A 15,459-nucleotide genomic window follows, 5' to 3' on the forward strand; every position below is an offset into this window, starting at 1 on the left:
AGTGCAGAGTACAGGTGAGGAAGAGGGGCTCAGTGCAGAGTACAGGTGAGGGAGAAGGTGCTCAGTGCTGAGTACAGGTAAGGGAGGGGGTGCTCGGTGCTGAGTACAGGTGAGGGAGAAGGTGCTTAGTGCTGAGTACAGGTGATGGAGAAGGTGCTTAGTGCTGAGTACAGGTGAGGGAGAAGGTGCTCAGTGCAGAGTACAGGTGAGGGAGGCGGTGCTAGGTGCTGAGTTCAGGCTGCCAATTCTCACCAGTCCCACTCTCTAGGCTGCCAGCCTCAGGCTGGTGCTGATGGATTGCATGTCTCTGCCTTCTAGGAAGAAACATAGACTAGTGTGAACCCCAGGGTGCTACCTGGGGCAGACCCTGCCAGGCAGCTCTGCCTGTCTGCAGTGTGCATAATCACTTGACTGGCTATGAACAGCAGGGCCTGGTTCTGAACCCAGGGTCTTGCCCCATGTGCTTCTAGCACACATGTATTGGTAAACACTGCACAAGCACCCATGGCCATGCTAAGTCACGTATGTGGCTCTGCTCTGTAGTCGGCACTGTAGCTGTGGTAGACACAGCTGAGGAGACACCATGGCCCATTATGCACTTGTGAGCTGTTCTTACTTTCTGGTATGCCAGATTCCTGTCAGCACAGTCTTCCTTCAGTCAGATGATCAGCAGCAGTCACGCCCTTTGTCTCATATTCCCTCCAGATGCAGAGGCCATTCGCCTTGCCCCTCCAGCCCCTTGCATCTCCCAGCAGTCCCCAGCACTGGAAGGCCGTGACCTCACTCCCTCACACAGAAGAGCTGGTAGCTGAAGACACATTTGCTGGCCCCACCCTCCAGGAGAAGCCCTTGGCCTCTTCTCCTCGGCGTTCAGCCGTGGCTCAGTCCCCACCTGCTGCAGGCCATGCCCCAAGGAGCCATGTAAGTTACTCTCCTCCACATGACAGTCAGCAGCAGCATGGGTCGTCCTGGGTGCTAACCTCAGAGCAGGTACATGCTTCCCACAGGGCCAGCCCTCCCTGCATCCAGAAGGGAGCTGGGACAGGGTCTAGAGCAGAGCAAGAGGGAGCAAATGCCCACGGGCCACACCCTGGAGGGGCACATCTGTAGTTCATCTGTGGCCTCACAAAGTCTATCTTTTGAGCCCCTGGTTTTCCTGAAAGAAAATATATACATCTGCCTCAAGCATTGCTTCAAGGAGTAAGAGAGCATGTGTGAGACGCACATGCCTGGAGCTCTCAAGGAGCAGAGGCAGGATTGCTGCCAGATCAGCTTAGACTACATAGCAAGTACCAGGACGTCCAAGGCCATAGAGCAATCCTGTCTCAGCATAAATGGGTAAATTCTGCTATACATACTCTCCACATAGTGCCATGTGTCCATGGTCACCGTGCCTTTAGTACACCATGGTAACAGGAAACCTGAGAAAGCTGGACTCTGTACTGACCTTTTTTTTTCAAAGATTTATTTATTATTATACATAAGCACACTGTAGCTGTCTTCTGACACACCAGAAGAAGGTGTCAGATCTCACTACAGGTGGTTGTGAGCCACCATGTGGTTGCTGGGATTTGAATTCAGGACCTTCGGAAGAGCAATCAGTGCTCTTACCTGCTGAGCCATCTCGCCAGCCCCCGTACTGACTGTTCTAACGAGGAGCACGACAGGTCCTGTGGTTCCAGGGTTGGTTTGACTTAGGAGCTCAAGTCTCATCAGAAGCCTAGTTTCTTTGTATCACTTGACTCTGTAGCCCCTGTCTCCCTCATCTACCCACTACCACAGGAGAACATTTGCCAAGGGGTCCTCACTTCATTCCAGCTGTCTCCCTCATCTACCCACTACCACAGGAGAACATTTGCCAAGGGGTCCTCACTTCATTCCAGCTGGATCCCCCTCAGTCACACGCCAACCTCTGAAGCAGCAGCCAGAACAGAGGAGATGCCTATGCTGGCTGGCACCCCAGGCCTTCCAGAGCATGTCATTGCAAAGCACAAGGGGCCTTGTGCTCATGTGTCAGCTTAGGGTAGCGATGCCTCTGCAGCCTAGTTGAGACATCTGTGTTGGCTGAGGGTTGGCACTTGTGATTTCAGACTTTGAGAAATGTATTCTGGCAGGCCTGCACTCACCTACTATCTCAGGAAGGGTCAGGGACTTGTCAGGAGTGCTCCCTCTTGGGTCTCACCACTGTGTGCTCGCCTTTTTAATTCTGTGCCTTTGTCTCTGACGGGACATGCCTGTGAGGACAGAAGGTCCATCCTCGCTCCTCTGGGGACAGCAAGAAAGGTGCCTGGTGAGTTAGGTGCTGGAGGACTAAAGACTGGGCCGGCAGGAGCTCCCCAAGGAGAACCCCAGAGGAAACTCGTTACAGATCACCTCTGTGCTGGCTCTGAGGCTTCCAGATAGCGAGCTTATTTATTGCTCTATGTAGTACAGTAAAAGAATATCAGCAGACTAGTGTGAGAAATAATGGAGGAGCTTCCTCCCATGCCTTGTGTCGGCTGAACCACACGGGCTACAGACGGGAATGGAAGGCTTCATCTGATTCCCCAGTTATAATCTCCTGGTAGACATTATTCTAATCTGATGCTAGCAGTCATTCCTTCAGACTTCTCACTCAGGAGCCCACCAGGCTGTGGCCACCAGGCTGTGCAGAAGGCATGCTGGGCAGAGCCCGCAGCTGCACAGCACCTAGCTCACCTCTGCTTACCTTATAGACGGAAGTCCTGCCCTATGATGAACGGCCTCTTCCTGTCACTCGAAAGCAGTTGGGAGAAGCGTCTGCAGAGCCAGAAGTGAGAGAAGCAGACAGTGATGTCCGGAGACGGGGTGTCTCAGGGGAACCAGAGCCCTTGACAGAGAAGGCCTTGAGAGAAGCCAGCTCTGCCATTGACACCTTGGGCGAAGCCTTGGTAAAAAAGGAAAACCAAGTTATACACACGGTCACCATGGCGTGCACATGTGCACACGGTCACCGTTGCGTGCACATGTGCACACACACACAAACAGCACACAGAGAGAAAGAAGGGAAGACAGCTGTGATTATTTTTACTTTGTTTAACGTGTGTGTGAGTGTGTGAATCTGTGTGTGTGTGTGATGTCTGTATTTGTGTGTATGTGTGTGTCTGTATGTTTGTATGCCTGTGCCTATATGAGTTTGTATGTATCTTTGTGTCAGTCTGTATGTCTGTGTGTGTGTGTCTATTGTGAGTCAGTCTGTGTATCTATACATCAGTCTGTCTGTCTATGTACCTGTGCCTGAGAGGCGGGAGGGTATCGTGTGCACATCCTGCCATTCTCGTGTGGAAGTCGGCTTGCAGGAGCCTGTCCACAGTGTGCAGGTCCTGACATCTTCCTTTCCCATTAACACAGCTCCACCTGCAGACCAGCTCCCTACTAGAAAAGAGCCTTAAAGTGCAGAATGGCAGGCAGCCTAGGGTGTCTGTGTGGTACTGGACAGGCTACCTCTTGAAGTAAAGCAGACTCGCTGTTTCCTGACAGGTGGCTGGGGCCTACTCTAAGATGTGGTCCTGCCGAGAAGATGCACTGCTGGCGTTGTACAAGAAGCTCATGGAGATGCCTGTTGGAACCCCGAAGGAAGATTTGAAAAACATGCTCAGAGCATCTGTCTTTCTCATCCGAAGAGCCATAAAGGACATTGTAACCTCAGTAAGTCCCTCAGCCTGCTGTCCCCAGGTCACTGATATTACTGTGACTTAGCTTTCATTGAGACCAGGAATGAGAGGCCCCAGCAAGAGGCTGGTAAATGGCAGATGGGAGGGGCCGTCCTTGCCTGGGCACTTCCTCAGCTTTGCACAGCCTCTGTTTTCCCATCATCCTCAGCATGGAGTCCCACAGATAGCACTCAGCCACAAGTTGCCCTTGCTTTTGCAGCTCTGAGCAGACTTTGGAATGAGCACTCCAGACAGGGCAGGTTGAGGACGAGGGTTAGTTCAGGATGGGTACCTGGCGTCACATGGTCAGCAGCATCACATGGTGAGGGAATGGGTGGGGTGCAAGGCTCTGGGCATGGGGTGCTTATGTGGAAGCAGTTTATCGTCTGATGTTCACATTTGTTGTTGACTTCCTCTTGAACTCCCCCCCACACACACACACAGCTGATCTGTCTACCTCATTTTCTTCAGGTCTTTCAGGCTTCATTAAAATTGCTGAAAATGATAATCACACAGTACATTCCCAAGCACAAGCTGAGCAAACTTGACACGACACACTGTGTGGAGAGAGCTGTCCCCCTTCTACTCGCCAGAACTGGAGACTCCTCTGCCCGCCTCCGTGTCATGGCCTTGAATTTCATCCAGGTCTGAACTTCCCTGCCACCATCTTATTGCTGTCTGACTCTGTCTTGCTGGGTTCTTCTGTACTGCAAAGTCTCAGATACCCATCCTCATGCTCCCATAGTGCTGGAGGGACAAGCTCTGTGCAGCATAAGCCTTTGTTGTTGTTTTGAGACAGAGTCTCATTCTGTAATGCTGGCTGGACTTGAGCTCACTGTAGAGTCCAGGCTGGCTTCTTCAGACTCAGTGATCTCCTGCCTTAGCTCTCCAAGTGCTCAGATGGCAGGCTTCATACCACACCAAGGTTATTGGAGATGGAAATAAGCAATGTATAAAACTAGGCAGATGGCTCAACAGTTAAAGCCATTGCTAACTCACAGTTAAGATCCCTAGAACCCAGGCTGGAGAGATGGCTCAGCTGTTAAGAGCACTGACTGCTCTTCCAGAGGTCCTGAGTTCAATACCCAGCAACCACATGGTGGCTCACGACCATCCATAATGAAATCCAACACCCTCTTCTGGTGTGTCTGAAGACAGCAACAGTGTGCTCACATGCATAAAATAAATAAATCTTTTAAAAAAAAAAAAAACATTCCTAGAACCCATATAAGCACCAGGTGGGCGTGGCGGCTTGCCTTGGTCCCAGACCTGGAGGTACGCATGGGGCAGGCTTCCTAGCAAGTCTAGCCAACCGGCAGTCACTGGGTCTGACTAAGAGACCCTGCTGCAAAATAAAGTTGAAGAGCTATGTAGGTAGATCCCTGAAATCAACCTAGGGCCTCAACATGCATAAACACACATGCCAACATGCATCAACACATGTATGCACACCATTCACACAAAAGAAAGAGTTGTAAGATGGCTCAGTGAGTGAAAGGTGTCTGCCACCAAGCCTAAGACTTTGAGTTCAGTCCCTGAGGTTGAAGGGAACCTCTGTCCTCCGCTCTCCCCACACACATGCACAGAATGAGTACAGCGGAGTCACTCAGAGGGCTGTTAACAAAAAGGAAGAAGAGAACAAGAACAAACACGCTGCTGCTCATTTGTTCTCCTTCTCTCATCAAGCACACTTACTGTAGGCTGTGTGTGTGAAATATTCACATATGTAAACAGGCAGGAGTGTTGACACACAGTTTATGAAGTACTGCGAAAATATATTTGGCTTTATTTAAATTTGCTCATGAGCCATCTAGTTCAGGAAGGTTGTTTTGGTTTTCTTGTCTTAGTATGAGGCAGGGTTTCATGCATACTGCCTCAGCCTCCCAAGCACAGGATGACAGAGGTGACCCACCCAGCAGACTTAGGGATCCTCTAGTTAAGCTCCATATCTAGACTTGAGAAAATCTAAGGATTCCTTAAAATTTGGTGCAGAGTTTTGTGAGTGCATACATCTGTATTGGAACATTTACTATTTCTCAAAATGTGGGTAATCTAAGACCTGACTTTATTAAGAAACTTAATGTTTAGGGAAAACAAATAGGAAAAAACCAAGCAAGCAATCGGAACAGAAGCACTGCAGTGCTTGTAGCACAAGGCTTGCACAGTGTCACTGCCCTCGAAAGACGGGCAAGATGTCAGTGAGGGAGTTGGTTCCACGTCACCTCCTCTGCCCTCCCACAGCCACAACTGCAGAAGTGCATCACCACACTCAGCCATGCTAAGTGTTTACCATATAGCCATGCTACCCTCAACTCACAGTTCCGCTGCCTGAGCCACCTGTGCTAGGGCTCCGGGAGCGTGTCTCGCTGTGTGGCTTCCCCTGTTAGTTTCTAAGTAGTCTAGAGCTTCCTCCACCTGAGGTTACCTAGTGCCAAATGTTACCAGGTTGGACTGCAAAGACAGCCTATGGTAACAGCAGTGGTGAAGAGCTGTGCTGCTCTTCCAGAGGACTGCACTGGGTTCCAGCACCCAGGCGTGACTTTTCACACCCTCCTGTGATTCAGCTCCACAGGAGCCAACTCCTGGCTGCTAGGACACCTGCACTTGTGTGGTACACACACACACACACACACACACACAGACATGTAGCACAAGTGCACATAGACCCTCACATGTACAAAAATAAATAAACTTCCAAAGCCACCAGATTAACTAGCCCTGAGCCTCCACCGTCAGGCCCACTTGTTTCAGGAGCTTGCTGTCCTGATTCCCAGAGTCCATATTCACTGTGCCTGTGTCCTTTGTACTTGAGCCATCACTCGTGCCTTGTTTCCACATGTCACACTGTGGTAATTTCAAGGAGCCCTAAGCTTTGTAGACCCTGTTACCCAACAACAAAAGCAATGGATAGGGCTTGTGTTCTTTCACATTCACAGCTTGCCTGTGGCTTGCTCTGTCCCTCACTTCCCTGTTTGCTCTCTTCGAGGTTCAGTGTGACCTCATGCTAAGTTGTACTAAATGACCGCTAGCTTTTACCTAGCAGCTAACAAACCGTGCTGTATCCTGTAGGAAATGGCCTTGTTTAAGGAGGTGAAGTCTCTCCAGCTCATTCCATCTTACTTGGTGCAGCCGCTGAAGGCCAATGCTTCAGTTCATCTGGCAATGAGCCAGGTGGACCTCCTGGCCCGGCTGCTGAGAGACCTGGGCACTGAGAGCTCAGGCTTCACCGTGGACAATGTGATGAAGGTGAGCCAGCCTCGTGTAGCATGACACTGGCCCCAGCTCCACAGTGTAGAGCAAGGCTGTCTAGTGAGGACATGTGGGAGTGGCTAGGATCCTCCTGCTGTTTATACCCCAACAGCAAGGCTGTCTACTGAGGACATGTAGGAGTGGCTAGGATCCTCCTGCTGTACCCCAACAGCAAGGCTGTCTACTGAGGATGTGAGGGAGTGGCTAGGATCCTCCTGCTGTTTATACCCCAACAGCAAGGCTGTCTACTGAGGACATGTGGGAGTGGCTAGGATCCTCCTGCTGTTTGTACACCAACAGCAAGGCTGTCTACTGAGGACGTGAGGGAGTGGCTAGGATCTTCCTGCTGTACCCCAACAGCAAGGCTGTCTACTGAGGACATGTGGGAGTGGCTAGGATCCTCCTGCTGTTTGTACACCAACTGGTGAGGGGTAGGTGCACAAGTCACCATCAGCAGTGGGGAGCAGACCGAGCCCTCATCTGACAAGCGTGAAAACCCAGCTTTGATCCACAGCACCACATACAACTGGCTGTACACTTCTGTAGTCTCAACTAATCCTGGCACTACATCCCCGCCACATGGATAAAGCAAAGCACTCAGTAGACATGAGTGTTCTGTGTGCCTGGACAGTGGAGAGCCGTGGGTGGCTCCCTCTATGTGCCTGGACAGTGCAATGCTTGTCTCCTCTTGGCCTTGTATCTATTTTCCAAGTCTTTGCAGTATGCTCAGGTCCCTTTTGTGCTGGGAGAAGTTACCTTTGTTATTCAGAAATCAGTGGCTGAGCTGACAACGCTTTCTGTGCAGTTTGCAGTGAGCGCACTGGAGCACAGGGTGTATGAGGTGCGAGAGACAGCAGTCAGAATCATCCTGGACATGTACAGACAGCACCCAGCCCTCACCCTGGAGCACCTGCCTCCAGACGACAGCACCACACGCAGGAACCTTCTCTACAAAGCCATTTTTGAGGGGTTTGCTAAGATAGACGGCAGGCCAACTGAGGCTGAGGTGAAGGTGAGTAAGCTTTCATGAGCTGATGAGACTGCAGTCTGCACTTAAGAAGTGACCTGGAACGTAAACCAGTCATGCTGACTCGTCCTATGATCTCAGCACTGGGAGGCTGAGCTAAGAAGCAAGTCTCTGAGCAAGGCTCTGGTCTGTCCACGTCCCGCCTGTGAGCTGTGAGACCAGTGTTGCCCTGTCTGGGAAGAGCAGGATGAGCAATGCACAAACTTTAGTAAATTACTGGAGAATTTACTTTTAATATAAGTTATATTCTTATTTTTAGAATTATTTATTTTATGTAAGTACACTGTAGCTGTCTTCAGACACACCAGAAGAGGGCATCGGGTCCCATTACAGATGGTTATGAGCCACCATGTGGTTGCTGGGAATTGAACTCAGGACCTCTGGAAGAAGAGTTAGTGCTCTTAACCACTGAGCCATCTCTCCAGCTCCTATAAGTTATATTCTTATCACCAAATTTAGATGCTATAAATTGTCTCCCAGTGTTTGAAGCTACCCCAAAACCTCTTCTAATGTGGAAAAAAAAAAATCTTTTTTAAACCAGACCCAGAAAAGAGTAGCCACAAAAGAAGCAGAAAAGCAAAAGAAAGAAGAAATGAAGGTACTGTCAGCAGAACTGAGAGAAGCCCAGGCTGGAGTCCAGGTAAGGCCACCGAGTGTGCAGGTGTGGGGGTGGTCAGTACAGATGGCACCCTTACTTTCTTTTGGGTTGGTTGTGGAATGAATAAAAGAATCCTGACTGGGCTCTGAGTGCCCCATGTCAATTACTAGCCTCTGCCGCTGCTGTGGGGCTTGAAGGGACGTTCTCCTGCCTGCAGCTGAAGGTGTGACATCAGTCATGCAAGGAAATCCACCAGGCACTGTACTTGAGGCCTCTCCGAGGGCTGTTGGGGCATGCGGTGGGAGGAGGCTCTGTGTAGAGTAGAAACTTCACTGTGCATCGTACTTCTAGGTTGAAGTTGGTTTCTGACCATTAATTGTGCAGTTAAGTTCCTGATATTAGAAGAAAAGTGGGCACTCAGGCAAGATGGTGCAGGGGTTTTCACTGCCTGATCTGATGACCCGAGTTCAGTCCTTGGGCCGCACATGATAAATGGAGAACCGACTCCCCAAAGAGGTCTCTGAGCTCCGTGCTTGCACCAAGGCTCATGCTGCCTCTACTTGTGCCTGTGGCCACAGCAGCTGCACACTCCAAGGATGCTGAAAGATGGGCAGAGGTCTCACATGCTGTTCTCTACACAAATGGGAAAAAAATCAAGAAGTGGAAATGCAGGTCCCCAGACCTTCCCACCAGTGTGAGAGGAGCGTATGAAAAGAGAGAGCAGAGAGAGCGGAGCTGCTGCTTCCTCTCACCTGTTGGGCCACACAGCTCGCTCCTGACCTTTTTCTCTTTGTGTCTTAGGAGAAGGAGAGTGAGGCTGTGAAGCTCAAGAGTCAAGGTGAGCAAATCCCAGCAGAGCAACTCAACAGTAGAAGCGTGCCCTTGCTGAGTGTGGTGGCAAGCACCTCTAATCCCAGCTTTCAGAGACTGGAAGGTCTTTTGTGAGTTTGGGGCCATCCTGGGCTACTTACCAAGTTTCAAGTTCAAGACTCTAACTCAGAACAAAACAAAACAACCTCCTTTAGCAGGCCTGGTGTCACACTCATGAACCTGGGGCGTGGCAGGTGAGGGGGGGATGGCATGTGTCTTTATGTGTGGCTTGTGGTTTCAGAGGGTGAGCCCATGGGTATCATGGCAGGAACCTGGCACAGGCAGGCATGGTGCTGAAGCAGTAGCTGCGAGCTCACATCTGCCCCACGGGCACAGGCAGGCACAGACTGGGGAGCCCAACCCAGTTCCATGCCTTCACAAGACAAGGCAGCATGTCCTCATCCTTCCCAAACAGTGCCACCTGCTGGGGACTAAGCACCCAGACACAGGAGCCTGTGAGGACTGTTGTCACTCAAAGCACCGCAGCAAGTTTGAGACAGCTCTGAACTACATAGCAAGGCTTACAAACCAGGCTCACAAACCAGGGCTGCGTGTGTAGTTCATGCCAGTGCAAGAAGTAGGCAAGGCCCCAGATCTGACCCCTAGCACTGAGGAAAAAGGAAAAAAAAAAAAAAACTTCTCTTGGCTCTGCAGCCCCAATTAGATATGAATGTTGTATTGGATGCCTTACTATTGGATGTCATTTTTAAAATGACATTTTTAAAACTGACTTTTTTTTTTTTTAATTTTCGAGACAGAGTTTCTCTGTGTAGCTCTGGCTGTTCTGGAACTCACTCTGTAGACCAGGCTGGCCTAAGACTCAGAAATCCACCTGCCTCTGCCTCCCAAGTGCTGGGATTAAAGGCATGCGCCACCACTGCCTGGCAAAAATGACTATTTTTTACTGAAACTTTAAACATTTCAACCAAATGTTACCTAAATTGTGCTTTTTTAATCTCCTCAGACCCTCAAGGAAGGAAAGCTGCCCTACCAGACACTGCAGAGATCCCAGATAACCACTATTTGGATAAGTAAGTGATACGGCTTGGATCTGTTTGCATGGGAGGCGTGGAGAGGCTTTGGGCGAGACGCTGGCTCACTCTGCTGATTCTGGACCAGGCTCAGTCACGGTCCCTTCTTCACCCCACAACAGTTGCCCTGGGCATCCTGCTGTAAATAATGATGTGCAGTGTCAGGGGCAGGCCAGTCTTTAAGGGTTGGGACTGTCCTCCAGCTCTCCTCTGATGTGTGCCACCTGCACTAGGACTGTGCCTGCAAGGCTACACCAAGGGGACCTTAAGCTCTTTATCCTGCTTGGTGAGGATGGGAACCCTCAGCTGTGCTGACCTTCCCAGGAGATGCAGCCTGCCCTCGGAGCACCAGGCATTTCAGGACAGAAGGAGTCCAGAGAATCTGTGTGGTCACAGTAGCCAGAGCCTAGCCTTCACTTCCATCTTTTCTGTTTCATTGTAGTCTGTGTATCTTTTGTGGGGAGAGGAATGAGTCCTTCACAGAAGAGGGCCTGGACCTTCACTACTGGAAACACTGTCTCATGCTGACCAGATGCGACCACTGCAGGCAGGTCAGGAGCTGGGCATGGGCCATGGCTGCTTACAGGTGACTGCTCGACCAGCTCAGGGGAGAGCTCACAAAAGCTGTGCCAGTGTGCCAGGAGCCTGCTCAGCCTGGAGTGGGCTTGAAGTGGGACATAGTGTTGGACGCGGCTTGAAAGACTGATGGATGGTCTCTGGCCTTCTAGCTCTCTAACTACACTGAATGCTTGCTTATAACTTCTAAAAGATTCTGAAAACTTTCTTGTTTATTCTATGGTTAAAAAACGCTGGCTGCTTTGCTCTCTACCTCTGTACTTTATTAAGCATTATAACTCTTTGTGCTTAAATAAGTGCTAGGGAAACTTAGCTCTTCAGTCTTCCTTATTTGTGCTTTAATAAGCGCTAACACCTGGCAGTTCACCCATGCAGTTTAGCAGCAGGGAACTGAGTGGAAGGCTGTACCGCTGGTGCTCCTTTCTCTGGTGAACCAGCCAGAAGCCTTTCTGGCGAAGTTGTGAACCAGAGAAGAAGGGAAGGAAAGAATTAAGATGGTGTATACAGGCAAATATGCAAACACATATGGTTCAAACATTCATACACCCACACTGTGACTGGGCCCAACCATTTGTCATGACCATCTTCACAAGTATTCATGCATGTTTACATATGTACACATATACCTACATATGTACATATAGAGAAACAGACATACACATTTGGGTGGGTGGGTGGATGGATGGATGGATGGATGGATGGATGGGGCAGAACTCCCCAAGCCAAACCATTCAACCAACAACATTATTACTTTATTTCTTTTCTCTGGTGTTTTTATACCTTCTTAGACAAAAAAGTTTTTTAAAAACTTACTTCAGAGATAAAATATTCTAGAAAGATGTTGATATTAAATTCAAAGCAGTGTTTCATTATAACATACTCATTAAAAGTTCAAAGCAACAATTTTTACATGTCCTTGCCTCATCATAATGCACACGGATTTGTTTCTCTAAGCAGGGCCAAGAAGGTTAAATCTGAGGAAAGATTCCTGCTATTAATGTTATTATTAAATATATAACAACCACTAGGCATTGATCCACCCTTTTGAGCAGATTTCTACAGACCTTTGAAGATGTACTATCTTGTAGTGATGCAATATAGACAAATAGATAATGATTCTATAGAATCTCTGATTTGATTCAACTAATTTTAGGAAGAAAGTTTTTAGAGATGGTCTTAGTTGCTAGAAAGATGTAATAAAGATAGAATCAAGAATAGAATGTGCCCACTCCTCATAATAGTAAGTAAAGGCTGCATAATAAGAAATACAGTAAGTAGGGTAATTTCATAATTACACTAAAATGAGAAATAGACTTGGGGCAATTAGTGTTCAAAAAAAAACATTTAAGTCCAAGGATAAAGTCATAGGTATGCACGGATTTTAGTCCCTGGCAGAGCCATCTCAGGAAGATCATCTGCTAGCTTTTAGCTTCTCCTAGATGGCTCCTGGCACTGATGGAGTGTCGCCTTCACTTAGCCCTCTAGTTCCCATGTTCTACTCTGGGGCTTCCTCAGGATGGCATGCAGCTCAGGGACAGGGGCGGGAATGGTGGGTGGAAGCTCAGGTGTGGGCTGCAGCTCCATCCGTTACCATAGATCAGGCTGCCAGTGTATGGTTTTGCATTATTTTGTTGCCATGACAATGGGTTCGTGATGAGCACAGTGGTCTCTGCTCTACAGTGGCCCTAATCATGACCACAGCACCGCACTGGACTGCACATCTAGCCTGGTCCTGTTGGACCAGTACCCGGAAGCACTGGAGTCCTGGATACTTACAGCTCACAGCGATGAGAGAGAGCACCTCTGTTCTCACCGTGCTTCATGCGCTTGCTTCCCATGACAGGGTGGGCAGCCTTTGTCCACTGCTCACTGGCCATCTTTGCTAGGCACCTGTCCATTGACACCTTCCTTCCACCTCTGGATGCAGCCATCTGTCTCCCCTCATTGCCTGCCATCTCTGTCTTTTCATTCCCCACTGTCTTGTGAATGGCAGACTCTTAAGTTCCCACTGTCCCCTGCCAGTCTTCCCAAGAGTCCGAGCCCTACTCTGCTTCTCTCCTGCTCCCTCTTCCTCTGCTTCCTCTGACACAGGGAAGAGTGTGAGAGGGCGGGGCTACCCTGTGCACACAGGGAAAAGTGTGGGGGGCGGCTACCCTGTGCACACTGGGAAGAGCGCGAGAGGGCGGGGCTACCCTGTGCACACTCATTCCTCCACCTGGCAGCGCAGATTCTGAAAGCTGTAGGTGGACAGGTGGCCTCTGCAGCAGTGTGTGGTGCTGTGGCTATGTGGAAGGTATTCCTACTGAATGTTAGACAGGTGGGACGATCCTATTTATGTACACATTGTAAGAAATACTGGGAGCCAGGATTTGAACCCAGAGCCACAGTAGGCAGTCCAACCAACTGCAGTCCCACCCCCGCCATGGCCTTTGCATGGCACTACAGTGACTTGAACAGAAGGACACGGGGTCTCTACAAAGTGTGCGAGCACAGCCCTGAGGGTTAAAGACTAGACGGACCCAAAAGAGCACCCTGGCCTGTGGGTCCTGCACGTGGGTCCCCACGAAGGTCACCCTGCCTTCTCTCTTGGGTACAGGTGGTTGAGATATCCAGCCTGACAGAACACCTGCTGACAGAATGTGATAAAAGGGATGGATTTGGGAAGTGCCCCCGCTGCAGTGAGGCCGTCCCCAAGGAAGAGCTTCCTGGACACATCAAAACTAAGGAGTGCAACCGTGAGTGCCCCCTGAGTCCACCCCCTCCCCCCCCCCCGCATGGTCAGGCACGGTCAGGCACGAGCTGCGTGGGAGGAGACGCACCCTGCCTCCCCTGCAGAGGGCTCGTCCAAGTAACCAAGTCCTTTTTACTGAAATCATTGCAGCTGCCAAATCAGAGAAGGTGGCAAACCGCTGTCCTCTGTGTCATGAGAACTTTGCTCCTGGAGAAGAGGTGAGGGGGCCTGAGCTGAAATGGGAGCAAGAGGGGGACGGGGGGTGGGGTGGGAACAGACTGATGCTTAAGATGGTAGCTGTGTGACGTGACCCTCCTGACTTCCTAACAGTTAGCAGAGGCTAGCTTTAGTCTCAGCTCACTGGGAAGTCAGCATTGGTGGTTTTTTACTCTTCCTTGTCATGGCCTTCTTGTGTGGAGCAGGCTCCCCAGCATCGTAGTCAGAGTCTGTAGCCCGTTAGCCATTTAGATGCCAGACGGAGGTTTGGCATGTTCTTTGCCTCTGGTGTTTGGGTCTGCATGCAGGGCTGAGGTAATCCATGGATCTACCCCCTCCTTCTGGCTGTCTGCCCATCACAGTGGCGGTGCCTGTAGGGGACCTCAGAGTTGGCACAGGACTCCTAAGACCATGTTCTCAGCATGAAGAAGATTTATTGTCCCAGCAGGACAGGGAGCAGGGATGAGGGACAAAAAGTGGGAGGTGAAGAAGGGAAGGGAACTAATGGGGGGGGGGAGCAGGATGGGGACTAAGGACTGTCTCTAGATAGAGGGGAGGCAGATGTGGCCCATAGGCAAATGGCAGTCTATTATAAATGTAAAAGGGAAAGCTCTGTGGTAGAATGAGGTGTTGAAACTTTAATTAGGTTAATTAGGTGAGACATGGGACTTTTGATTGCTGGACCTTGGTAGTCAACCTCAGGAGGAGGAAGTGGTGGAATCATGGGATAGAACTTGGTGTCTAGCTTTAGGAATGTAATCTAATGGTTATTTTTGGTTTTGGTTCCTTGGCTGTCTTGGAACTCACTTTATAGACCAAGCTGACCTCAAACTCAAAAAGATCCATCAGCCCCTGCCTCCTGAGTGCTGAGATTAATGGTGTGTACCACCATTGCCCGATAATCTAATGTTTTTTAGCAAGACAGAGGGAATGGGGGAGAAAGGCCAGGCCTGCCAGAGCCATGCTTGCAGTGCCCGGGCTGGCTCAGTCCCTTCAGTGCTTCCATGCCACCCTGTCTTCATCACGAGTTGTGTGAGCGAGACTTTTCCTGGGAAGACATGACACGCATCTATTTTTTACTGCAGGTGGGGATCCCACAACAGTACAGGTACCACCAGAGTCCAACTTGGTGAACCATGAATTGTTTTGGGATAACTTAAAAGGAATGTGGGTAGGGAGTTGCTTATAGCAGAAAAGTGACTCAGCTACATCCACTCCAGCATGGGTGACAGGTCACAGAAGCTGGGGACCTGGAGCACACTGCAGAGCCTGCAGGCAGCTCAAAAAGCTATAGAGTGATTTCCAAGTGATTAGGTGTTTCAGGGACTCTCTTTGAATTGTCTCCCCTCCTGCTTATGGAGCTCCCTTCTACGCAGGATAGAAGGGAACCGTTGCACAGCACTGGCCAGCTTTAAGAACGGCAGCCCAGCCGGGCGGTGGTGGCGCACGCCTTTAATCCCAGCACTTGGGAGGCAGAGGCAGGCGGATTT

At 50.0% G+C, this 15,459-nt stretch overlaps 1 protein-coding gene across 4 annotated transcripts in view; it reads left to right on the forward strand.

Moving 5' to 3' along the window:
- The window catches only part of Cep104 (centrosomal protein 104), a 31,732-nt gene that overhangs the window by 12,132 nt on the left and 4,141 nt on the right, over window positions 1-15,459 (forward strand). For all 4 annotated transcript variants that reach the window (XR_004121221.1, XM_031379654.1, XM_031379656.1 and 1 more), the window contains exons 9-20: window positions 706-921; window positions 2,715-2,909; window positions 3,499-3,666; window positions 4,143-4,316; window positions 6,741-6,917; window positions 7,726-7,932; window positions 8,489-8,587; window positions 9,347-9,383; window positions 10,380-10,446; window positions 10,889-10,997; window positions 13,619-13,757; window positions 13,904-13,971. Coding sequence is in view for 3 of the 4 variants with exons in the window: in XM_031379654.1 (XP_031235514.1) it covers window positions 706-921; window positions 2,715-2,909; window positions 3,499-3,666; window positions 4,143-4,316; window positions 6,741-6,917; window positions 7,726-7,932; window positions 8,489-8,587; window positions 9,347-9,383; window positions 10,380-10,446; window positions 10,889-10,997; window positions 13,619-13,757; window positions 13,904-13,971 (1,656 nt within the window). In the remaining variant the exon portion in view is untranslated. The remainder of the gene's footprint in view (window positions 1-705; window positions 922-2,714; window positions 2,910-3,498; window positions 3,667-4,142; window positions 4,317-6,740; window positions 6,918-7,725; window positions 7,933-8,488; window positions 8,588-9,346; window positions 9,384-10,379; window positions 10,447-10,888; window positions 10,998-13,618; window positions 13,758-13,903; window positions 13,972-15,459) is intronic.

The sequence above is a fragment of the Mastomys coucha genome, unplaced genomic scaffold (genome assembly GCF_008632895.1).
Source record: "Mastomys coucha isolate ucsf_1 unplaced genomic scaffold, UCSF_Mcou_1 pScaffold18, whole genome shotgun sequence".
Taxonomy (NCBI): Eukaryota; Metazoa; Chordata; class Mammalia; order Rodentia; family Muridae; genus Mastomys; species Mastomys coucha.